The sequence below is a fragment of the Didymosphaeria variabile genome (genome assembly GCF_027946475.1).
Source record: "Didymosphaeria variabile strain IMI 356815 chromosome Unknown scaffold_10, whole genome shotgun sequence".
NCBI classification, from domain to species: domain Eukaryota; kingdom Fungi; phylum Ascomycota; class Dothideomycetes; order Pleosporales; family Didymosphaeriaceae; genus Didymosphaeria; species Didymosphaeria variabile.
The window spans coordinates 831,934-855,526 of NW_026611629.1; the positions used below are offsets into that span (position 1 = coordinate 831,934).

General features: G+C 52.7%; 12 protein-coding genes across 12 annotated transcripts; 6 read left to right on the forward strand and 6 right to left on the reverse strand.

Annotated features, from left to right (window-relative positions):
* Positions 1-500: 500 nt before the first annotated feature.
* On the forward strand, positions 501-1,899 carry N0V89_012327 (uncharacterized protein; the record flags this gene model as incomplete). The annotated part of the gene is made up of 3 exons (XM_056221048.1): positions 501-1,105; positions 1,159-1,723; positions 1,774-1,899. 3 exons carry the CDS (start codon positions 501-503, stop codon positions 1,897-1,899), a joined length of 1,296 nt encoding a protein of 431 aa, XP_056065035.1.
* A 1,486-nt stretch (positions 1,900-3,385) lies between these two features.
* Positions 3,386-4,753, forward strand: N0V89_012328 (uncharacterized protein; the record flags this gene model as incomplete). Its single annotated transcript, XM_056221049.1, has 5 exons — positions 3,386-3,578; positions 3,623-3,660; positions 3,848-4,083; positions 4,142-4,297; positions 4,354-4,753. The coding sequence occupies 5 exons, from the start codon at positions 3,386-3,388 to the stop codon at positions 4,751-4,753; spliced, it is 1,023 nt and encodes a 340-aa protein (XP_056065036.1).
* Positions 4,754-5,920: 1,167 nt separating this feature from the next.
* N0V89_012329 (uncharacterized protein) lies at positions 5,921-6,567 on the reverse strand (the record flags this gene model as incomplete). The annotated part of the gene is made up of 3 exons (XM_056221050.1): positions 5,921-6,157; positions 6,204-6,441; positions 6,491-6,567. 3 exons carry the CDS (start codon positions 6,565-6,567, stop codon positions 5,921-5,923), a joined length of 552 nt encoding a protein of 183 aa, XP_056065037.1.
* A 62-nt stretch (positions 6,568-6,629) lies between these two features.
* N0V89_012330 (uncharacterized protein) lies at positions 6,630-7,074 on the reverse strand (the record flags this gene model as incomplete). Its single annotated transcript, XM_056221051.1, has 2 exons — positions 6,630-6,977; positions 7,030-7,074. The coding sequence occupies 2 exons, from the start codon at positions 7,072-7,074 to the stop codon at positions 6,630-6,632; spliced, it is 393 nt and encodes a 130-aa protein (XP_056065038.1).
* Positions 7,075-8,716: 1,642 nt separating this feature from the next.
* N0V89_012331 (uncharacterized protein) lies at positions 8,717-10,639 on the reverse strand (the record flags this gene model as incomplete). Its single annotated transcript, XM_056221052.1, has 3 exons — positions 8,717-10,270; positions 10,325-10,457; positions 10,506-10,639. The coding sequence occupies 3 exons, from the start codon at positions 10,637-10,639 to the stop codon at positions 8,717-8,719; spliced, it is 1,821 nt and encodes a 606-aa protein (XP_056065039.1).
* A 495-nt stretch (positions 10,640-11,134) lies between these two features.
* SVP26 (erv26 super protein) lies at positions 11,135-12,014 on the reverse strand (the record flags this gene model as incomplete). The annotated part of the gene is made up of 3 exons (XM_056221053.1): positions 11,135-11,571; positions 11,631-11,864; positions 11,945-12,014. The coding sequence occupies 3 exons, from the start codon at positions 12,012-12,014 to the stop codon at positions 11,135-11,137; spliced, it is 741 nt and encodes a 246-aa protein (XP_056065040.1).
* Positions 12,015-12,276: 262 nt separating this feature from the next.
* On the forward strand, positions 12,277-13,180 carry BUD23 (18S rRNA (guanine1575-N7)-methyltransferase; the record flags this gene model as incomplete). The annotated part of the gene is made up of 2 exons (XM_056221054.1): positions 12,277-12,299; positions 12,361-13,180. 2 exons carry the CDS (start codon positions 12,277-12,279, stop codon positions 13,178-13,180), a joined length of 843 nt encoding a protein of 280 aa, XP_056065041.1.
* Positions 13,181-13,518: 338 nt separating this feature from the next.
* On the reverse strand, positions 13,519-14,906 carry IDH1 (isocitrate dehydrogenase (NAD(+)) idh1; the record flags this gene model as incomplete). Its single annotated transcript, XM_056221055.1, has 5 exons — positions 13,519-13,599; positions 13,653-14,557; positions 14,616-14,690; positions 14,743-14,806; positions 14,874-14,906. The coding sequence occupies 5 exons, from the start codon at positions 14,904-14,906 to the stop codon at positions 13,519-13,521; spliced, it is 1,158 nt and encodes a 385-aa protein (XP_056065042.1).
* Positions 14,907-15,653: 747 nt separating this feature from the next.
* On the forward strand, positions 15,654-16,733 carry N0V89_012335 (uncharacterized protein; the record flags this gene model as incomplete). The annotated part of the gene is made up of 3 exons (XM_056221056.1): positions 15,654-15,927; positions 15,980-16,290; positions 16,380-16,733. The coding sequence occupies 3 exons, from the start codon at positions 15,654-15,656 to the stop codon at positions 16,731-16,733; spliced, it is 939 nt and encodes a 312-aa protein (XP_056065043.1).
* Positions 16,734-17,844: 1,111 nt separating this feature from the next.
* N0V89_012336 (uncharacterized protein) lies at positions 17,845-19,451 on the forward strand (the record flags this gene model as incomplete). The annotated part of the gene is made up of 3 exons (XM_056221057.1): positions 17,845-17,850; positions 18,079-18,589; positions 18,643-19,451. 3 exons carry the CDS (start codon positions 17,845-17,847, stop codon positions 19,449-19,451), a joined length of 1,326 nt encoding a protein of 441 aa, XP_056065044.1.
* Positions 19,452-21,292: 1,841 nt separating this feature from the next.
* On the forward strand, positions 21,293-21,732 carry RPL38 (60S ribosomal protein L38; the record flags this gene model as incomplete). Its single annotated transcript, XM_056221058.1, has 3 exons — positions 21,293-21,356; positions 21,493-21,621; positions 21,677-21,732. 3 exons carry the CDS (start codon positions 21,293-21,295, stop codon positions 21,730-21,732), a joined length of 249 nt encoding a protein of 82 aa, XP_056065045.1.
* Positions 21,733-21,992: 260 nt separating this feature from the next.
* N0V89_012338 (uncharacterized protein) lies at positions 21,993-23,112 on the reverse strand (the record flags this gene model as incomplete). The annotated part of the gene is made up of 2 exons (XM_056221059.1): positions 21,993-22,412; positions 22,462-23,112. The coding sequence occupies 2 exons, from the start codon at positions 23,110-23,112 to the stop codon at positions 21,993-21,995; spliced, it is 1,071 nt and encodes a 356-aa protein (XP_056065046.1).
* Positions 23,113-23,593: the final 481 nt, after the last annotated feature.

Below are 23,593 nucleotides of genomic sequence, written 5' to 3' on the forward strand. Positions count from 1 at the left end.
TCCTTCAGCTTCGCCTTCTTCTTTGCTCGCGCTCGAGTCGCATTGCAGTCCAGTCCTGTTCTCGCGCCTCACATCATACGATTTTTCGTCCCAATATGGGACTTCTTAGCATCTTATCCCTCCATTTTACACCTCCCGTCTTCGCGCTTGCCGTCCTGGGCAGCTTGTTCTCAGCGCTCCTCCTACGAGTCATATACTGCCAATTTTATCATCCCCTGTCGAAGTTCCCGGGACCATGGTGGGCGACCTCATTCTCGATCGTGGGCGCCATTATCTCTGTCAAATACAAGGAGCCTCAGTTTCTCACGCATCTCATCAAGAAATATGGCAGTACGCAACTCCCCTCAAATCTTTCCACATCCTTCCTTCGTTATAAAGACGTCTGCTGTATGACGTGCAGTTTCGCCTTGCATATATTACCTGCGGTGCAACCCCACCCCTCCAACATGACAGGCTAACACACCGTTTCAGCTGATCAACCAATCCGCATCTCGCCCACAATGCTGGTCTTCCCGCGCCCGTCGGCAGCTCGAGATATCTACTGGGACCCGAAGTGTAATCTCAAGAGCGGACTGTACGGGACAGGTGCGCTAGGTCCACCATCGATCTTCGCGACGTTGGAGGGCGAGCAGCATAAACAGCTGCGAAAAGCGCTGTCGAATGCGCCATGGACGATCGGGCAGTTGAAGAATACGTGGGAGCATCGGTTTGATGAGCTGGTCAATCTTTTCGTCAAGAAAATGAGGGAGCATGCGGCGGCGGGGAGGGTGGTGTGTCTTTCGGATAAGGTTGCGGAGTTTGCGGCGGATATCATGAGTATGATAAGTTTCACGAATGCGTTTGGTTGTGTCAAGAATCAACGTGACGAGAAGCTCATCTTGACGAACTGGAGGATTGGACTTGACTTCTTCGGCTTTGTTGGGAGGTTCCGGTTCTTCAGGGAAAGAATCATCCCGATGCCGCTTGTTGGAAAGTACTTTCTGCCTTCCGTAGATAACGAGGTGGGTATGGGATGGCTGATGTGCGAGGCTGATAGGCAGGTCGCAAAGCGTGAGAAGCTGATTGCGGAGAAAGAGTTTGACGGATCACCGGATTTCTTGCAGCAGTAAGTGGTACCGATGTTCCTACGTCTATGGACCGCTTCTGAAATGTGAACAGCTGCCTCGAAGCACGATACTCCGATGGATCACCCCTGACTCCAGTGCAAAAGCGCGCGCACGTCAGTCTTCTCATCCAAGCCGGTGCCGACACAACCGGGACGGCACTAGGCTCCATTCTCCGTTTCCTGACAACTACCCCTGGAGTCTTTGCTCGCGCTCGCGCAGAGATCGACGAAGCTGATCGCGCCGGCCGCCTCTCCACACCCATTCTCTACGAAGAGACGCGCCGCCACCTGCCCTATTTCGTAGCTTGCATCAAAGAAGGCGTCCGCTTGAATCCGCCTGCAACTAACCTCTTCGCTCGAATCACGCCGAAAGGCGGGAAAGTCATCGATGGACACTACATTCCTGAGGGAACGGAGATCACAACCTACGCGTATGTGATGCAGAGGGACAAGGAGCTGTATGGGGAGGATGCAGATGAGTTTCGACCGGAGAGGTGGCTGGAGAGCGATAAAAGGTCCAATGAGCTGGAAGCGGTGCAGTTCTCGTTCGGGATGGGACCGAGGGTGTGTTTTGGGAAGGATATTGCGTACATGGAGATGTTTAAGTTGTTGCCTGAGGTGAGTTTCCTGGAGCCTGCAACGATAGTAAGAGGCTGACAATGGGACAGATTGTGAGACGTTTTGATATCGAGGTTCTGCAGAAAGGCGAGTATGTCGTCGCGGGCGGGGTTGCGTATAATCGAAAGTTCTTGGGGAGGTTTGTGGAGAGAACGGGAGAAAAGGGCAGTGTATAAGCTGGGAACATGGGGAAGGCTTCGTGACAGATGGTGCAAACGCACGACATTTCTGCAGTCGTTACGGCTTTCGAAAAATACTGTGTAATTTGGACCAGCAACAGATCGTTACAGCTACAGGCCCGGTGCACCGCAGCATGGGCTTTTCAATGAGAAGCGACACTTATAGATCCAGGTTTCTTGGTTGCAATACTTAGTAGGACCAACATGATGGTATTTTGTTGTTCGAAGGTGCCCTCTGCGCCCGGAGTCGGGAGTTTTCGAGCATGGCAATGTCTATACAAGGTGAAGGTGCACTTGATAACCATGGAGCAGTCGATTGGCTAACCTGGAAGAGCTCGACCAGATGTGGACTCATTAACAGGTCAATAGTTTACTCGTACACTACAGATAAAGTTGTCTCGCACAAATCTCGCGCGATGGCGTTTGCATTCGTGGAGCTTAACTCTGGAGCATGAACGCGTAACTGTGGCTCTCCCAAAGTCGCAGCTGGTGGCTGTATTGTCCTTATGCGTGCCGAGATGTCGGGCAGAACCAGGGCGGTCGCGCGCGCCAGGCTTGCAGAATATCCACGATAGACTTCCCGCGTCTCTTTATCTCGGACATATAGTGCCAGTTGCAATGAATCCTGCTTTAGATCGGCTGCACCAAAGACCCGGAATGCTTGTCCCACGTGTCCATGCCACGTCAACAGCGCGATACATTTATGATGTCTAGATCTTCTATTGTAGGATTACAAGCCAGAGACCAGTACTCCCTAAACTTATCCTACATCTGAATCCCATTGTATTAGATACGCTGGGCCAGCCTACGAACAGGTGCGCTGGCGGGAGGCTGGGTTGAGGTAGGACAAGCACGCGGTTCTGCGAAACAAAGAACGCCAACTTGGGACGGTAGCGTCTTGGTATCCACCAGTTAATTTGCACCATACGCATGTGTTACGCATTTTAGTAGGCCAAACGCACATATCTTGGAACCGCCGACAGGAGGATGTTGCACAGTGGACGCGGGACTCCGCGAGTTCGGGTTGAACAGCCCCTCAATGAACGAGTATGATTGCACGAAGCTGCAAGGACCGGAGCAGCCACGGCGAAGCCACCAGAAAGGACTAATGAGACCGTGAGGAGGCGACCGTTGGGCGCTCATAGTGAACCGTCGCTTGCCTGCACATACACAACCATGGCCTTTGTGAACGCTGATCTACGGGTGGTCTATGAGAGCACTATGCTATGGAGATTATAGAGCGTTGCGCAGCAGAAAATCGTTTCACAGAGAGGTCAACTGGTGAGGTTGCGGAGCGTTTATCGCTGTGCTTCTCCAGACACTCAACTCACCGGCCATTCTTTCGCCTCGCACGGCACTCTACTTTTCAACCTAACGACGCGAACTGGTGAAGGGAAGATACCTCGACCGTTATCTGCGCATGCGAAGCGCTCAGTGCGCGTTGTTCCACTCGAAGTCTGTTCGCTCACCTAAATCGCACGGTATGGAAATGCCAGCTGAGCGACCCTCGCACGCAAACGATACCTTGACGGCGTCTGAAGTTGGGGTATGTGTAGGCGGCATCATCTTGGTCACTATCAGCGTGATCCTGCGATATGTCGGCCGATGGATACTTCAAAAGCGTATGAATGCTGGAAAAGGGAAAAGAGGCGAGCGAATCTGGGGCCTCGACGATCGTAAGTACCTCACACAGCAAAGAGGGTGATTCTGACCGTTCTAGTATTCAACGTTCTGGCCTTCCTGTCTTTCTACGGACTTGTCAGTGCCGTCTTCATTGCCATCCACCGAGGTATGGGAGTCCATCTAGACGTCGTTGAGTACGATCGTGGAATTCCAGGCGTTGTTGCATACAGACAGGTTAGTACGATACCTTCCTAGAGATGCTCCACGTTGAGCTGCATGGACCCACTGTTTCATTCGTTGCGCGTATTTACCAATTGCTCAGGCGATCTATGTCTCGGCCATATTCTATAACCTCACCTTGGGCATGATCAAGCTAAGCGTCCTGTCGCTCTACCAACGCATCCTCCGAGGCGTGCAGTCACCGACAATGAGAACCGTAGTCTGGATCGTCTTTGGTATCGTGGCTGCTAATACGTTCGCCAACGTTCTTGTCGCCGTGTTCCAATGCCATCCCATAAAGGCTGCTTGGGACAGTTCGCTGCCCTCGGAACAGATACGGTAAGCTTCTCACAAACGAAGGTTGAGCCATAATAGTGTATGTCGTTGACCAGCTCAGGTGTGTGGATATTAATGCCTTCTACCTTGGCAATGCGATCACAGGTGTATCCACAGATGCGATCGTATACTTCTTGTCGATACCCATAGTTTTGCCTTTACACTTGGACAAAAAGACTAAGCTGCAGCTTCTTGCTACCATGCTCGTGGGTGCATTGTAAGTAATATGTATCCGCAACCTCATTCGGATAACATCGGCTAACAGACTTGAAGCGCTGTCATAACTTCCGCTGTTCGCCTCGGGTTTATCCCAGCCCTTTTGAAAGATGCAGATAGTTCTTATGCGATGGGCATCCCAATGAACTGGTCTGTCGCCGAGCCAGCCATTGGAATTCTCGTGTCGAGCATGCCTGCGATACGAGCCATCCGCTACGTTTGGCGCAAACCTGACGAAGACTCATACGGCTCGGGAAGTGGCGAGGGTCAGTCTACACTGCGCAGCCGCGACGGCCAGATCCGATTGTCAGAGATCCGGACTGGGACCGACGCGGAGAGCGCAAAGACGAATGAGAGTGAAGAGGGCCTGGTTGTGGACGGGCAAACAGGTAGTCCAGGACAAGGAAAGATCAGTAGGACGACGGAGTTCGAAATTTCGTATTCGACAGCGGGATGAGGTCTTCTTGTGCAGTTTCAAGGCTGGGTATACGCCGCTTGATAGACAGGTGTTCTTCGATTGGGAAGTATCATACGATACAAGCTATTACCCTTGATCCGCGAAATTGAGATTTCAAGATCTTTCTGGGCTCGATGTGCGAGCAAGCTATGGTGATCATCGAGGGTTTTGACATGTCTCATTGACAATTTGTTTATTGCGCGTCGCAAGACCTTCGTTCCATTGTCGATCTGAACATATTGTAGCATGAGCACACTGTCGAACTACTTTTGTGAACTGCATTCAAAACACCCAAGACGCAGCTGCATCGGGTTTCGTATTCGTGGACGTCGGGATGTATGAATACTGTACTCAGTTCTTTGAAGGCTTTTTTCAGGCTGATGGGTTCGATCCCACATGTGAGTACTGCGAATATCTTCCAGCCTCTATATGGTCGACCTCAACAACGGTTTTCCTTCTCTTCTCTCTTTTCTATTTGAAAGCGTGAAAGCCGCCTGTCCAGCTTCGCCATCAAGTTCCGAGGGAACAGACACACTCCCGGCAAGCTAATCTCGTCAACGCTGTCATTGCGAGCGCAAATCGCCAAGATATATTCGTGTGCATCGACGTCTTGTTCTCATTGATACCGCGCATTCAAAGCAGTCTTGTAGCTTTCACATTTACATGCAGATACGCCGTGACCGCCATCACCTCGGTATCCTCCGTCTTCTTCGTCGTGGGCACCCTTTCCGCTTGGCACCTCTCTAATCCTTGTCTTCCGTCATCGGTTTACCGGATCTGGTGCCAAGGTTGACCCCAAGGAATAAGTCAATCAGGCTTTATGCTAGATGTCGCGTCAGAGAGATGCATGCGATGGTGATGGAAGTTTTCGTTGCGTCCACATTTCGGTGACCGAGATTAGTAATCGGGTGGACCTACCGTTTTTGACGCACACCTGACATCTTTCGAGGCATGGCAACATCCTCGCATTTCCCCGCCGCGAGTACCGCTCACGCCATCTACAATGCCAAGATTAATAGTGTGCCTGTGGAAGCTATAGAGGTAATAATTAACGAGCTTTACCGAGGGGACGGCATCTACCCTGGAATCACGCACCAGTCTTGTACGGCTAGGAAGAAGAGGTTTCATTTGGTATCGTCGGTCGTTAACTCGTGCCTAGGTAATCATTTAATGCATTTTTGTGCCGTCATCTTTCAGTACTTTTTCTTTCTTGTATGGCAATCCGCTCTGTAATCGTCCGGCACCGTACACACCCAGAAGATCGCCCTGGGAACCGCAGTGCTTCTTCACGGCTTCGATCTGTCCTCGCACGGCTTTGTATGCAGGAAGCTCGGCTCCGTGTGCTTCGGCAAGGTTTAACACATGCGATGAGACCTTTACCGCCATATCAATGGGCACCATTGGCTACCCGGTCAGCTAAGCGACTCGGGATCAACATGGGAAATCTTACGTTTTCGAGGTAGTACTGCCCCGACAGCATTTGCCTAGAGTACACGCCGGCAGCACCAGGCCAGAGAGTATTGATAGCGTCGTGCATAACTTCGTTCATCAACCCGGTCTTCTCCGCAAGAACGTGGGTTTCTGCGACTGCCTCAATCATCATCAGGATCATGACGTTTCCGATGAGCTTGAGGTGCGACGCTGTCCCAGCTTGTTGCTCGCTCAAGTTGACGACACCGCGGGCGACACTGCCAGTCTAATTAGCACGGTCAATTTAGAGCGACCGGTGTGGCTTACACGCCTTCCAGGTATGGCAGAATTTTAGTGACCGACTCTCTGGGACCAGCCGGAACAGTCACCAATTTACCAGCCATGGCTATCGTGGGTTCTCCAAAGACTACGGCGCACTCTGTTAGATTGGTATGTTGGGAATGAGTTAAACGATGGCTCTCGTACCCGGCATAGAAATGAACTCTGCGCCTGCCTCACGAACTCGCTCGGCGAGCCTGTTTGACACCTCCGGGGTCACAGTTGAGCTCTCGACGAAGAGTTTGCCTCTGACCCCAGTACTCAATATTCTGTTGAAACAAGAGAGCACGGCGTCCTGAGTTGCCAAACATGACCATACGATGTCGGCATCTTTGACGGCCTCTAAGAGATCTTCCACAGCATTGGCCACGGGTCCAACACTAGCAGCCCATTCAATGGCTACTCTGTGGGTCCGGTTCCAGAAGGTTACAGGCTTGTCGAGGTGGCCCTTCTCGACTAGATTTCTACTCATAGCCTAGATATGCATGTCAGTAATAGCCATCTCTCCGTTATAGAGTCTTACCTACACGACCCATAGCGCCCATTCCAAGGTACGTAAACTTCGGCGCCATTTCGGAGAACGGCGTAGGACAATCACTCCTGAGGATGAACAAGGAAGGATCTTTGGCGGATTAAGACATGACATAGATCGTGAAATGCTGACATGACCAGAGCTAGGGTTCTAAACTCTAGCGGCGGCATCCGCCCTCCCAATCGCCCGTGGCTTTCAAATCAGCCCAAGGTAATTCTGGTCCAGCTATGCGGCACGATTTATTCGCATCCAGTAGCCATGAGGCGGCTCCCTCGGTGTACGGAATTTAACTCCATGACGAGCCTAACCGAAAAGAGCGCTGTGCATGCATACCGGCCCGCTAAAGCGTACATCTTCCTCGTAAGGCTCCAGTCACACCGCTATGCCCAGATTTGAGACTGGGGTTATTTTGCGAGCAGCAAATACCAAATGCCATGCTCACGCCCAAATGCGAATGCATTTTTCGGTCGCAATAGAAGGCCTTCGCCCAAAGTAGCGAAACCTGGGCTTCCGCAAGGTGACTCACAGGTTCAGTCCTTGCTCCCAAAGTTTGCATCAATCGTCTACTCGGAATGTTCTATACGGACATCGGCTGAACAAGCTTCATGTCAAAGGGTGCGCCTTTGAGCTTGTCTGAGACATGCATTTGGACTTGCGAATCGGACGTTGGCTATCCCTTCCCTGCCTCGATAGCAATCTACTAGTCACTACGCCACCAAGGCTGCAGCATAGTACTACGGTCGGTTTCCTCCCTGAGTGCTCACTTTGTGCATATAGAGGCTTTGCTATGCCAAGTTTTCTGACCTGCACGGTCAGAAAATGCTTACCACCAACGAGAACGGTTTTCATTATGATACGGCCAAGCAGATGGGTGTCTTAATCTCCAAGATCGGTATGAACGACTCACAGTAAAGGGCTGCTACTCTAGAAGCACCTTTGAAGTTGCATCGGCTCAAAATCGTCAGGGGCCAATCTTGCGAGAGGAACATCATGCCAGTCTGCACGCTAACGTTCGGATTGGATGGATTTGCTGTCATAAGGCTATTCTCGGCCGCAATCCTCCATGGATCATCTCGTACGAGAGGCTTGGCTCGTCAACATCTCTGTCTGCCGACGCCTCTAGTATGTCGATGCTGGCGACCGACATCCCCGCGATTGTTCAGCCTTCACGAGTGAGCAGCTAAAGACATTCAGAGATGCTTTGATCATTGTGCTCGCACGAATGTAGGGCGCTCTGCTTAAAAACACTTCTTGACGATCCCCTTGCGATCTCCACGCTGTTCAATCGCCGCATCCGAGCTTTATCATCCATCAATTTCCGCAAGGCAGACAATTAATTCTATGAACCATTCTGAAAGCCATGTAATTGACCAAAGTAACCGGTGTATGCCAGTGCTGATACATGCCGGTCTTTGCTAGAGTATGACCCCACATCTTCTTTGTACCATCATCAGTTAACCCACACTAGCAGCCAGACTTGACAAACAATTTGTTTGACCAGCTAGGCATGCTGATAACAATTGATACCAAAGATGAAGAAACGCCAAGCCGTGAACTCCTGCTACAAGGGACCAGAGTATCGCTACGCTCCTAGGACAGAAGCTAAAGTAGCATGCATCACCTGGTATAGACTAAACAAAGGCCGATGCCACTTCACCTTGTCCCACAGCCATGGCAGGCCTCTAATCCACCATCTCCTCATCCCGCTCCTCCTCCTCCTCAACCTTCGGCGCCTCATACTTCGACTCCAGCGGGATGTTCTCCTTGTTCTCGTCAGTATCCATGCCGGCCTTCTTCACAGCCTCCTCCTTCTCTGCCGCCTTGACCGTCTTCTTTGCGACCTTGTTCGCCACACCCACCTCCTGCAACTTCTTTAAGCCCTCTAGGCTGATCGTGCCAGGCTGCGGCTTGTCAGGGGTAGAAGAGAAGTCGATGCGATTGCTGTCGGAAGCAAAGGTGAAGGTAGCGTTGGCCATACCCGTGAGTTTCGGCGCCTTGGGCGCATGCTTTGAGGCCATCATGCTGGTTGCGTCCGCGGCGTCGTGGTCCATGGCATCGTCTTCGCCGTCGTTATCAACGATCTTGATTCTGGGAGGCGTGGCGAGAACGTTGCGAGAGGGCTTGGCGAATTTGCGCTTTGCGAGGGGTATACTCTCAAGAGTTGGGTTAGACATGGGAAAAGTGGAGTCGCCTGCATTGGTGCCTGCGTGGCCGAAGAAGTCTATGCCTTTGGCGTCGGGTACATGGCCGATGCCCATGAACTTGGCCTGTTGCCATTCTTCATATTGGGAGTGGAGGTCTTGAGACTCTGAGCGACGCTGGATGTTGGGATTGATCTGGCCCATCGCCTCGGTGCACATCCAGAGGGGAGGGCGGTTGAAATGAGCCTTGCGCTGCCAACAGCCGTGGAACTGGCCGCCTCGTACCTGTTGAGCGACCTTGGGTAACGCCTCTTCCAGAGTATCAGTAGACCGGCCGGTCTTCTTCCGAAGAGCCTTCTGCGGCCAGTACGCGTACTCGTCGAAGAGGCCATGCAGGGTCTCCAAGATGTTCGGCTTGCTGCCTCCAGCGAGGGCAATCTTGCTCATAGACGAGGTCAGTGATCCGATGCCCTGAACCTTCGTAGCTTGACGGGTTGCGTAGCCGTGCATATTGGGTGCAGACTTCGGCTCAACCAGCAATACCTGATTCGCATCCTTGATATGCTTGTAGCACGCGCGATACTCCTTCCAAGCATCTTGCCCAAGCTCATTAGCCAGCAAGTCACGGAACTCGTCCATCTCGTGACCACTCCAGTGCTTCTTCTCATGCACCAGCACAGCCGCGATGCCCAGACCCTTCAGCGCACCAACCTCATCCTTGCACTTTCGGCTCAGGCTATTCACTGGCCCAAAGACCAACTTGATAAGCTGGCCAACATGCTCGGGCGCCTTGCGGTCGAAGATGAAGTATGAAGAGAGCTTGCTATACGCAAAGGTCATGAGCGCGGTGTACTCTAGCACTTCAGCTATGCCGTACATGCAGACTTGGAATTCTGCGGCGTCCATAGACAGGCCGAAGGAGGTGGGAGTTGCGCCGGATGGGAGGGCGGCATGGTGGTGGAGAGTGGTGTTTTTGACTGCCCGCGCGTCCACGGCGTAGGACGAAGTATAGATGAAGGAGACAAGGCGGTCGACAAGGAGAGGGTGGAAGCGGTCGGGGAGATTGACTACGTTCTCGCCAGGTACATTTTCTTTCTATATGATATTCATTACTGACGATGTCAAAACCTCCGAGTTGTCAGGACATACCGGAAATGCCACATGCTCAAGCGCCTTGGGCCCACCAATCAACATGATCGAGTGGACTTTGAAGACCACGCCGACGGCAGTGTTGATAGTGAAGTCGCGGCCGGTCGGCGTATTGAGGAGACTATCGAGGCGCCTGCATATGTTACTTCACGGTACCGTATCAAAGAGGTAAAATCCATACTCCTTGCGAAGCTGCTCGGTACTCGGAAGCTGCATCATGTTGACGCGGGATGCGCGCTTCAAGCCATGAGCAAGCAAGTTGGCAGCACTGTACGCGTTGCCGAGACCCAGCGTGGCCGTAGACTGATCCGCCATTGCTGGGGTAGGGTCGAGAGAATAACGGATGATCGGCATTTTTGGGGTTAAGGAAAGAGGCAGGGTCGAGAGCGTGTGAAGGCTGGCGAGTTGATGCAGAGCGCGACCGCGGCAGTACTGGACACAGTCGACAGAGCTGAGACCTCGCGTTTGATTGCCAAGTGGGCGAAAAGGGAAATGGGCGAGTTCACGAGCCGCTAAGTCATGTGCGATAGTCGGAATAGCGGGCTGTGGTGTTGAAGTTGAAAACGATTCTTGGCCGGCCAAGCTGCAGCCCAAACACACGAGGCAAGAACGTGATTGCATCCAGAACAGGTGTCTCCCTTTGCTCGTTGTGATCTCATAGCTCTTGAAATCTCTTTCCATCGTTCGAAACCCGGGTTGACAGGGATCAAGCAATGGTGCTTCCAGCTCGTCCCGGCATGTAAGTGTATCCCTCAACTTCTCATTTAAAGCGTACGTATTCATATCAATCGTGACCCTTCTTTTCCTTCCTCAAAACGTCGGCCTCGTCCTCTCCCCCTTCCAAAGGCCCATAACTTCTCCCGTCTCACCCACCCAATCCCTAACTCCGCTGATTGCCTTCTTCGCCATCCCGGCATTCGTCCCACTCCTCTGTCTTCTCCGTCCCTCTGTGCCCGTGCCAGCCGTGCCGCTTCCAAATCCAGCCGCGGGTTCCTTCCCAGGACTCATAAAGCTGCTTCCCTCGCCCGTCGCATACTCCGAACCCATAGACGGCAATACGTTCTCTCCCGCAGAAAGCGAAACAAACAGTGCGAACGGCACAAGCCACACGCACAGGCCAAAGTAAGAAGCGATTTCAGTGAAGGTCGGCATGGCAGGCGCGTACGGATCACGGTAGGAGTAGGAGTCGCGGGGAGGCGGGGCGCTGAAATGGCGGAACCAGGCGTAGTGGTTTAGAATTACAAGGCCTACGCGACGTATGTTAGCTCTGCTCATCCATAAACATGCTTGAGGGGCGAAGACATACCACACGACACTAAAAAGAGCGGATCGCTCAGCTTTACAATCGGGAACCTTCTCAGGTTCTGCGCGTAGATAACATGCGAAACGACGCTCAGCGCGCTGAGCCCGAGCGGAAAGCCATCGACAACCAGAAGAAGTATCTGGATCGCAACAACGCCGATAATCAATCTAGTCAACAGCTTCTTCGCAAGCACGGTATGTTCCTCGACAAGCTCGGAAAGATAGTACAATCCGGAAGCTAGACACCATTAGCATCGTCCTCCTTACTGTTCCATCTTCACTTCATTCCTCGTCATTCGGATGGAAAGTATATCTTACCAATAGCCAGCGTCAAGAACGCGAATCCCAATACCACACCGACATATCCGATCAGCGGCAATATCCACATGTTTGAAACTTGACAATTGTGCAGGAAAGCTGAGTTGTCTACGATGAGGCCAGGTGGGAATGACGCCAAGCCGATGGGTGTGGGGCAGGCAGGCGCGAGCCAGGGACAAACACCAAAAAGTTTATCGCGAAAGTGAAATCTTGGCATTCCACAGTTGCGCTCGATTACGTCTCTGCGCTCACCTGAAGCTTCCCCGATCCAGGAAAACAGTTTGCAAATACTATCGAGTGCTACATACAACTCAGAAGCAATAAACGCAACAATGTCTCGCCCAGAAGACACACTGTACGCCGTCCTTCTTCCCCGCAGTTTCTACGTTGTCCAGGCTCTAACATACACTGCGCAGACCCCCCGACCTCTTCTATAATGACTCCGAATCCCGCAAGTACACCACCTCCTCCCGCATACAACGCATCCAATCCGACATGACGCACCGCGCGCTCTCCCTCCTCGACCTACACTCCCCCTCCCTCATCCTCGACGTAGGCTGCGGCTCCGGCCTGTCTGGAGAAATCCTCTCACAAACCGAAGACGAGGGCACTCCAGGCGGCCCGCACGTCTGGATAGGCTTCGACATTTCCTCCTCCATGCTAGGCGTCGCGCTCGAGAAGGAAGTAGAAGGGGACTTATTCCTCGCGGATGCGGGGCAGGGCGTTCCGTTCCGACCGGGTACCTTTGATGCTGCGATTAGTATCAGTGCGATACAATGGCTGTGCAACGCAGAAACCAGCCTCGACTCCCCGCTCGGCCGGCTATCGCGGTTTTTTGGCGGGCTGTATGCAAGTTTGCGCCGGGGAGGGCGGGCGGTGTGTCAATTCTACCCGAAGAACGATGAGCAGAAGAAGATGGTGAGCCAGGCGGCGATTAAGGCTGGGTTCGGCGCGGGGTTGTTGGAGGATGATGAGGGGACGAAGAATGCGAAGACGTATCTTGTGCTGACGGTTGGAGGAGGCGATCTTGATGGCGACATTACCGGAGTGGTGAGGGGCATGGATGGTGTGGATGTTATGGCGCGGCCGGGTGCGGCGAAAGGCGGGAAAAGAGGGCAGGAGGTCAAGGGAAGCAAAGGGTGGATTTTGAAGAAGAAAGAGCAGATGGAGCGGAAGGGTAAGGTTGTGAAGGCGAATTCGAAGTACACTGGGCGGAAAAGGAGAGTGCAATTCTAATCCTTTGCGCACTGTAACAGGAAGAGGTCAAGATGATACCACGATTCACGAATCTGCATAGCGAAAGGCGTTTCAATTCAGGAGGGTATAGATGGAATCGATTCATGCATGCTAGCTATATAAAAGTACAGCTCTATTCACAACCAGCAGCCCGCCCTACTGTACAATTCGCAACGGCTGTAACTAACCAAATCATCAAGAATCAGAGCGATTGGCATGTGCGTAGGATAGCCCGAGCTCCTTGTTGGCCGGCGTTACCCAATTCAAGCATGCGTGAAAATAGACGCTATCTTCGCGCTAGATCACGGATTAGCTGACTGCGGTACATCGTTATGCGATCATGCCTTCTCCATCGCATTCAAGATAGACCTGGTGAATTCTTGCGTGGTGGAGTTGCCTCCCATGTCGCGTGTTCGTGTCTTGCTGCTTGCTGTTAGCGGCTGTCAATTTCTCTGTATGTTGGTGTACGTACCCCCTCCTCGATGACCCGGTAGACGGACTGGGAGATGCGGTTGGCGTGGTCGTCGAGACCAAGGTGTCGCAGAAGCATGGCGGCGGAAAGGATCAAAGCGCTAGGGTTGGCCTGGTCCTTGCCCTTGATGTCGAGGCCGACGTGACGGCAGCCGGGCTCGAAAACAGCGACGTTGCGGCCCATGTTGCAGCCAGGCACGATACCAGGGCCACCAACAAGGCCAGCACCAATATTGGAGAGGATACCTCCGTACAAGTTGGGCATGACCATGACGTCGAACTGCTGGGGTCTCGACACGCACTGCATGGACGCGTTGTCAACAATCATGTCGTTGTACTCAACCGTGGGGTAGTCCTCCGACACCTTCTTACAGGTGTTGCGGAAAAGACCATCGGCAAGCTTCATGATGTTGGCCTTGTGGATGCAGGTAACCTTCTTGCGGTTGTTGGCCAGCGCAAAGGCAAAGGCGAACTTGGCGATGCGCTCCGACTTAGCGCGGGTGATGATCTTGAGCGACTCGACAACACCATCGACAGACTGGTGCTCCAGACCAGAGTATTCACCCTCGGTGTTCTCACGGATGATGCAGAGGTCGATGTCCTTGTGGCGCGTCTCGTAGCCGGGGATGTTCTTGATCAGGACAATGGAGGCGTAGATGTCGAGCTCCTGGCGGAGAGCGACGTTGAACGACTGGTGGCCGGAGCGCTCGATAGGCGTGTGAAGAATACCCTTGAGACCGAGCTTGTTGCGCTTGAGCGAGGCGATGGCTTCGCGGAAGAGCTCCTCAGAGTGCTTGTTGCCCGTCTCGACACCGGTAACGTTGACCTGCTCCCACTCGATGGGCACGTTGTCGGCCTTGAAGATCTGCTTAACCGACTCGGACACTTCGGCACCGATACCGTCACCTGCGCTTTGTTCAATACAATTCGAATCGAGTAGGTGCTTATCGCGGGAGTTGCGTACCAGGGATCAAGGTGACGGTGTACTTGCCCCCAAACTTGGTGGGCTTGAAGATGTCGTGGTTGACCGTGGCCATACCTGCGCAATGTCAGTCGCCATCGCTCCGTGAGGTGTGCAAGTGAGCGCATACTGCGGGTGGCCATGGACGGGCCAGCGATGCATCGTGAGGCTGGTCGCGCGCCCCGCAGGAGCGTCTGCCGTGCGCGTTAGCTATTGTGCTCTTTTCGCAGCCCAATGGGACTGTGGGAGGTACGTCCGTACCTGCGCCGTCTTCTGGGAGGATCTTGATAGCATCGTGGCGGTGGGGTTGCAGTCTTCACGGCCGTGAGGGATTTGAAGAAGCAAGCTGGAGCTCGCCGGCCGGAGCAAAAAGCAAGCCACTTGGCGCTATGACAACACAGGCCAACCTGGGATTTGGCCGCGGCAATCGTGCAGCAAGGGAAATTTCGGAACCACCCATACTTTTTAGCTATTCTTTGCCCACAGACGTTGGCGCGGGCGCAACGAACCCCGTTGGTGCCTCCACGCCAATTTTGAGGCTCAAATTCGCGCCTGCAGAAAACCCTTCGCGCTTCCCTCACGATGCCATGGCCGGCCGCATGTGAAAGTGGGTCGCCCATCTCCGTGTGTCCGAACCTTTATCAGATCTTCATGACCCGCATCTCACTACAGAACAAGTAGAAGTGCTATAAGCAGCATGTCTACAACTTCAAAGGATAGGCTAGTAAAGCTGTACATGGCGCTTACAGATGCATTGTTGCCCTTCGTCATCTTGACCTAGTTCTTAGCCTCCGCGTAGTCCGCCTTCCTATTCCGTCTGTTCGTACTTCGTGTCGAGGGCACGATAGCGATGAAGGTTCCTTCGCCGTCCAAGCCACCAGATGCTTGAACTGGAGCATAGTACATCATCAGACGTCTGCTCATGGATCGGCACTTGAGCTAGCTGTGGGGTAGTTGCGGAAAGGCTCCGCATTTATACCTGTCCTTTCGCTAGCATCATTCGCTCACACTTCGCACCACTGCCCTAATATTCGATCGATAATGGAAGAGCCTAGCATTGGATGGGTAGGCCTGGGCAACGCCGGCTACCCTATGGCTGCCTGCCTCGCAAAGAAGGGTCACAGGCTGCTTGTCAGAGATGCAGACCCAGCGCGAGGCATCGAGTTCGTCGAGGAGTATCCGAAATCAAGGGTGGCCACATCGGAGCCAGACAGTTTTCAAAATTGCGAAGTTGTCATCACAATGCTGCCGAATGGAAAAGTTGTCTATGATGTGCTACTGGGCGCGAACGGCATCGCTCCACACCTAAAGCCAGGCATGTACGCCTCACCGTTCGATCAACATAATACACATCTTATACCAAGCAGGATCGGTTGTCGTTGACACTAGCTCGTCTTCACCATTCGACACCAGAGCTCTGGGCCTCGAACTGAGCCGGTTACGAGTCGATCTTGTAGACTCACCCATCACTCAGGAGCAGCTGCATGCCATTGATCAAGGAGGTGCCACGTTGATGGTCGGCGCCGACTCAACTGAAGCGCTCGAGAAAGTCATGCCGATGTTGAAGGACATGAGCACGCACGTCTTCCCTATGGGCGGCCTTGGAGCTGGGCACACCATGAAGACGCTCAACAATTACGTCAGCATTGGAAGCATCATCGCGCTCAACGACGCTTTAGTAAGTACCCAACCTCGACTCAGCACTGGGGGTCCAAAACTTGAATCCTTCGTAGCGGTTCGTGTCAAACGGCTGCTTACCACACCCAGGTAACCGGCCAAAAGCTTGGCCTCGACCCGCAAACCATGATCGATGTGATGAACGTCGGTACTGGCGTCAACTTCTCAACAAAATACTCGCAAAAGAACCTCAAATCGTACGACACTGGCTACCAGCTTGAACTACTTGTCAAAGATGTCAAAATTGCAAAGGACGTGATCGAAAAATCAGGCTTCCAGACTGAGCTACCAGCACTGGCTGAGAGATACCTTGAAGATTCACTAAAAGTGGTTGGTAAAGGAGCTGACCACGCAGAGAGTCTGAAGAGCTGGGAGCAGAGAGCTGAGGTGGAAATCAAGAAGACGGAAAAGAGAGAGGAAGAGCGGAATCTGCGCACTATCTAGGGGAACGCTCCCACGCGCGAAGAGTCGGACATTCTTTCTTTACATATGTATTCTTTGGGTGCCGCAGCCACATGTACACGGCCGTTTGATGACATAACGGCCTCGTAGCATTTTATTATCCATCTTCGTACTTTGGCCAATCGGACAACATCGTTCAGAGGGAACATACTACGAGGAGCTCGTTTTTTATTATGAGGACTAGCTCCAGAAATATCGCCCAGAACACTGCAACGCCACAACCACAACACTCAATATTAATACTTTTTATTAGCAGGAGCTAATAGAGGAGCGCCAGCTCTATCGCCTCCCCTAATTAAAAAGATTTATTATTTGTCGTGGAGGGTTGTTGTTGTAGTGTCCCAGAGCGAAATTTCTGGAGCTAGTCCTCATAAAAAACGAGCTCCTCGTAATCTACACGAGATAGGATCTTTGGCTGAAGCGCAAATCTTGCGGCAAAGCATAGAGAAGTCGCTGATTATGTGGCTAGCTCATTACATATCTTGGGTCGACTCGCAATCAGTTACACAGTTTGTATCATCGGCGATTATACGGCTCTGGTACGAGATGACCCAAGATGTCCTTCAATGGGGAAGCTTCGAAGATTAGACCCTGCGGTGAAGGCTTTTTCCGTTACTGCCTAGAGGTAGAACTTTTGACCACCGCCTCTTCACTTGCGGTGAAGCAGATCGCCACGTTCTATTCCAGCTAACACCTGCTAATTTCTATTCCGAGACTCACTTCCGACTCTACCAGTGAAGAACCCTTCTTTCTTCTCTTACTTCCAGCAGCACCTTCACCGATAGTGGCGTCTACATAAACCCACGATCCTGCACCTGTTCTCCTTCCCACTGCCATCCTTTCTCCTGCCCACTTCCCACTTACAGCAGCTTACCTTTGGTCCACGATATCGAATACACGTTGAGCCACAGCGTCGCGCAACAGCTCTGTTCCACAAGACAGCCTTCGACCTACAGTTTGCGCGCACGCTCTCCTGCCCAAATCAGCCTCTACGAGTCGTACGCCAGTGTAAAAAGCGCCTTGCTTTAGATCGACACTTAGTCCCGCTCGGACTGACTTTCTGCCTATCAACTCTCATTTGCTGTCTTCCGCCATGAAGGTGCAAGAGAAGGGGAACTGACCGCAGGGCCGAGCTGCGCGTTCACGTGCAGGAGCAGGTGGAAGAGCTAGCTGAGTACGGCCAATACATCGATCCACACGATGAAGCTATATGTTGCTACGTCCCTGTCGAAGATGGCAGCGTCGTCAAGGTCGCTGGAAGATTCCATGGAACGGTAAGTGCAGACTATTCTCGATCTTTATCGGTCAGGCTTCGCTAACTCAGCAGACCTTCTCTGTCCATTGGGACCTTCATATCGATGGAATCCTCCGAAAGGCCAACAATATGGTGAGCAAAGCTGTCAAGTTTCAGAAAGGGGTGAAGCTAGACTTTGAGGAGGCGCTCTATCAGACCAACGATGGACTTGGTGATACGAAGATCCTCGATACCCAAATGAATTTGGTGCCCGTCTCCGGCTTCACTTTCTCCCAGGACGGCGACGTGCCAGAGACTGTCGGCACTATTGAAGTACGCCTATACGTGCTTCGAACATTCGGCGAAGACTGTGTGTTGAACGAAGATGTCGACACATATCTCAACAACGAGGACGAGGAGGGTGAAGACGCAGAGTGCAAGCAGGCGACGTATAAGACCATCGCTCCAGAGTTCATGATTGAATTCGAGAAGAATGTCCAGGAGCTTGACAAGAAGGCCAGCAAGGCTTGGAATAAGAAGTTGACTGCGAGGCGTCCGAGCAAGGAACCCTGGGCTATCTTCCGCTTCCACTACCGATCAAAGGGTATGCTTTACCCTTATTCCTAAAAAGCCATTGCGATACTGAAAACATTACAGAGGCTATCGAGGCTCAAGAGATGGAGCTCTCGTACAACCCCAAGACCAAAGGCAAGGGCACCGAGCCACACATCCTCGATCTCGACTTACTCCCACCACTTCTCGTCGGAGCGAAACCGGTCCAACCTAACGATGGCGCTTCGACCCGTGCCGACTCTTCTACACCCGTCCCGGATACCCCTCTTACGCTGGCCAGTCCGTTCATACAGCGCCGTCCTAGCCCGCCTCCAAGCCCACTCGCGCAGAGGCACCCTCCAGTCGAAGACGCGCCTTCCGAGGCCACGGTAGTCGAGGAGCCTCTTGAGAAGCCAGATACCGCAGTAGTCGAAGAGCCGGCTGAGAAGGAAGGGAATGACATCGAAAAGACCGAGGAGCTCTCAAAACCGATTAAGTCGGCCCACGCCACCCCAATCATCGCAACCACTCCCATCACCACGCCCGTCCCGGTCGCACCCATGCTCCCCGCTGCACTATCTACTACACACCCCGCAGCCCCAGCTCTAACAGTCAAACGTCCCTTGGCCGCTCCCCTCTCCACCCTCCCCGAACCCAAGCGCACGAAGTCCCTAACCATTACCGAAACCCGCCGGCAGCTCAAAGCAGTGAAAGCGCGCCGCGACGCCATAGTGAAGAAGCGTCGTGACCTAGACTCCGAGCTCGAACCGTATATGGCACAGATGGCGAGGGAGCAGGAGAAGCTAGCAAAGGAGTTGGAAGAGGAGACACGGATGTGGAGGGAGGAGATCCAGGAGTTGAGAGAAGACAGTGCGATTCTGGCAGAGATGAAGATGAAGAGGGGTGGGGAGTAGTGGAATAAGGGAAGGTGAAGGTGTGCAAAAGTTTTCAAGATTCCCGCGAAGAAAATACTGGGGGTGGATCGGTGGCTCTTCTTGGGAGAACCGCTGGTGTTTGATATGGTAGTCATGGCGGGTCGGGTCTATGAAGGTATTCTTGGGTCTTCTGGGAGGCATAGGCGTAGTGAAGGGCATTGAGGCGACATTAGATGACTTCTGATTGACGCGGCTTAGGCGACTAGTGGTTCTGCCACCGGCTGCCTGGAGCAATAATCTGTCACGTCTGTCTAGCGAGACTGAGTACGGATACGATTCGCACCTGAATGGCCTTGCGACTAGGTCCCGTGATAGCTATGAGTGATGCGAGTTACCTTAGGACGTGCTTCACAGTGACCGGTTGGCGTTACGTATTGGCGTTCTCGGCTGCATAACGCTTGTGCTGATGATGATGTGCGTTCTCCAAGGCAAGGTTTCCAAGCGCCTAATAGAGGATAATGTGCGTAGAGGTAGGATCACTAACCGTATGCTAGTGGCTCACCTCCCGCGTTGACGCAAATGTGCCGCTGCCGGATGCACACATATCACTTCAAGATGAGCTTCGTAGCGGCTGATAATTAAGGGGTATCAATTTATGGCAAAGGACTATCGCCTGCGTCACCTCACACTCGTCTCCAGCATCAAATCAACGACAGGTCAGACGTATTCCCAGCTCCCAGGAGCTAGATAGGTTCCTCACTGCTTCTTCGCCTGACTTTCCCTGGCGATCCGCATGTTGGCCTTTATGCGCTCCAAGAGCTGAGCCGTAGTGGCGAGCGGTGATGGGTGAAGATTTCGCTGCAAGACAGATTAGTATACTTGACGCCGTGTCTTCAGCACTTCAGCAAAGGATGAAAGTCGTGTAGGGATGGTCGAGACGGCGAGAAGTCCACATACGTTCTTCAGCCAAGTGACACACTCTTCATGAGTCCACGTCTCAGGATCTGCATCTATCAGTCAGCACACCCATATCCATGTGACTACGTTGAGACAGACTTGAGCCGATCGTCTATTGACTCTACTGTACCCTCCGAGGCGCAGTGATACCCGTTGGCATGAAAATCCACAGTATAGGTATGCAGCAGCACAATATGAGGAAGAAGAGGAACAGCATACCTCCATTCGGATCTGAACTAGGGAAGATGTCTTGGCCCCAGATACTCCAAGCAGCGACGCCAGTAACGATTGCCGCAAAGGCAAAGAACGGTGTCTGTGTTGATAGTCAGTTGAAGCAATGCCCAGAATAAAAAAAGGAAGAGTTGATAAGCTAGAAACGTTGCTGAAATGTGCATCGAATGGAGAGGGCTGTTATGAGGGGGATTGTGGTTTACGGGGAGAACGGATGAAAGGACACCTTGCAGTGACAAATGGGGACTCGAGGTCGCTGCTTGGGAGTATTTGTGCTTCTTGAAAGGCAAGGTAGAAGAGGTATTTACACGTGAGCTTGTCGCGCGGTCTATCGGCGTAGGCATGGTGGCAGCTTCGAAGATTGGTGCAGAGGTATTGAGATTGATCTGGTAGGTCGTGGGTGGAGATTGGCGTCAGTCAAGGAGAGCAGGCCTCGAATGCGTAAAACAGGAAGATATTTATATAGTGCAGGCAGCAACAGTGAAGAGGCAAGCTGTCTGGACCAGGTTCACTGTGTTTGCGCCACACGTCGTCACCCGCAAACCGCACCTTACCGCATTCGGCCAAGCCCAAGAGCGCCCCTTTCTGGCCCGTGCCCTCGCTTGCGGATTTCCACCTCCACAACGATTTCGCGCTCACGAACCAAGACGAACGACCAGATCACCGACCTCGATCCACCACAACCCGTCAAAATGCCGTCCGAAGTCTCCGACATCAAGCAGTTCATCGAGATCTGCCGCCGCAAGGATGCCAGGTGTACGTCCAAAATTCCGCCCGCACACAATTGCGCCTGTCGCTAGCGAATGCACCACCACAACGGGGGCACGCAAGACATATTGGACGACAGTTTGTGTGAGAGGGGCCAGAGCACAATTGCTGACTTGAATCGTAGCTGCGCGCATAAAGAAGAACAAGAAGGCCGGCAACATCAAGTTCAAGGTCCGATGCGAGCGCTTCATCTACACCCTTGTCCTTAAGGACACCGACAAGGCCGAGAAGCTCAAGCAGTCTCTTCCTCCGGGTACGATTACCTCGCCTCTACACTTCATCCACCCAGAAACTGACTATGATTGCAGGTCTCACCATCTCCGACGTCGGCAAGAAGAACCCCAAGGGCAAGCGATCGGCATAAATGGAGCACGATAGCGGGGTGACGTTTAAAAGGATTGCAGAGGAGGTAAAGGACCACGGCGGGCGAAGATCACACGAAGCATGATGGGACTGGCGGACGGCGTCTCTTCGGTTGACAATACTTCAATGGCATACTGGAACCCTTCAATGAGTGGGACCAAGAAATGAAAAACGTCAAAACTTCACTATGGCTCGACCTTGCATGCTTTCAATTTTACTTGCGAAAGATACTGATCAAGGCTAACAAATTCAGAACAAAGTTTACACAGCTTGAGTAGCCACTTTCTCCGCCAGCAACCCCTCTGAACCCATTCCGGAGCCAGAACGTTGTCTTACACTGAACTTGAACTGGTCCTTCCGATCCAGATACACGACCTTATCGCTAAGGCCTGCCTCCTGCACCGCCTTCTTGAAGTCCGACAACGGTGACATGAAGACGTCGTAATCATCGTAGTGAATCGGAATGGTAAGATCCGGATTAATGAGCTGCATCAACTGTACGCCTTGCTTTGCATCCATTGTCACCATTAGCAGTGGCATACTCGGCCCAGGAATCGTCGTTCCACCTAGATGGATTAGCATCAGGTCGATGTTCTGGCCCTTGTACCGCTCTGGGATTTCTTTCAGCTCGTCGACCATCAGGGTATCGCCTGATATATAGATGCGGTAACCGTTCTCGAACTGGGCGGTTGTTAGTAATGCGAATGTAAGGTATACTGACATTACACACCTGCTCAGGACCATCCGCATAGCCAAGCTCGATCATCCACCCGTTGGTAGGAGGGACCGCCTTGAGAATATTATTCGCGACAGCCAGCGGCCCAGGTGGGACGTGCTTCCCCGGCATGCCCGTAATCTTGATACTTGGTTTCTTCTGCTTTGCACCCCCTCCGTCCTTCACGTCCAACTGCAACGACTCAAAAAAGTCCAACGCATGCACCGCCGTGAAGCTCTCTTCCCCCTTTCCCTCCAAACAACTCTTTGCATGCGGCGTCGTAATAATCGGCAACTCCCTCCTTAGCTTATCCTCCACCAGTCTATCGAAGTGGTCCTCATGATAATGGCTCAATAGCACGGCGTCTATCCGCGGTAGTTCCTCCAAGTCGATGGCAGGGTTGGTTTGTCGAGTTCCGGACACGCCAGGACCGAGATGCACGTGATCGCCCGCATGGAGAAAGTTTGGGTCGGTCAAGATGCGTATGCCTTCCCACTCCAGGATAGTCGTCGCGGTGCCGATGAAGTAGAGGGTCGCGTTGGTGTCTTCCTCTTTTGCGTTTGAGGGGTGTACTTTTGTGGTCTTGGCTTCTGGAAAAGCTTTTGTGGCGACGTGGTCTTTGGTGGGGAGACCAGATGTGGAGGGGTCGATGGTGAGGTGCTTCATTGCTGAGTGTTGCGGTTGGGCGCTGTCACGGCGTGACTCTTATTGTCTAAAATCGGGGGTTTGTGGTTCTTCTGAGATTCCCGAATTTCGTTTCTTCCTGGGAGTGCAGCAGTGGTATAATGGACAACAGGAAAATACGGCATAGCATAAGAATTGTAGCTCGTCGCGCGCGTAGAAACCCATGACGACACGGAGTGGTAATGCTGAGGGGGATGGTGATTGGCTGAAATAACGCGTTGACGATCGGGGACCACGCGAGAAACGCTATGTCTGTGTGACGGTGTGGCCATGGTTAGAGAACGCGGAACGTGGTTTTGCCCTTTGAAATGAGATGTACATCGTGCTTGCCAGTGGTACTGTCTCCACCCGGTAGGTACCAGGCGACAGGTGCTCGCACCATTATGGGTTGTCTATCGCGGAATCACGGATACAGCTCGAACATTAGAACACTTGCGGTTCCTCAATACTATCTTTCCTTTGC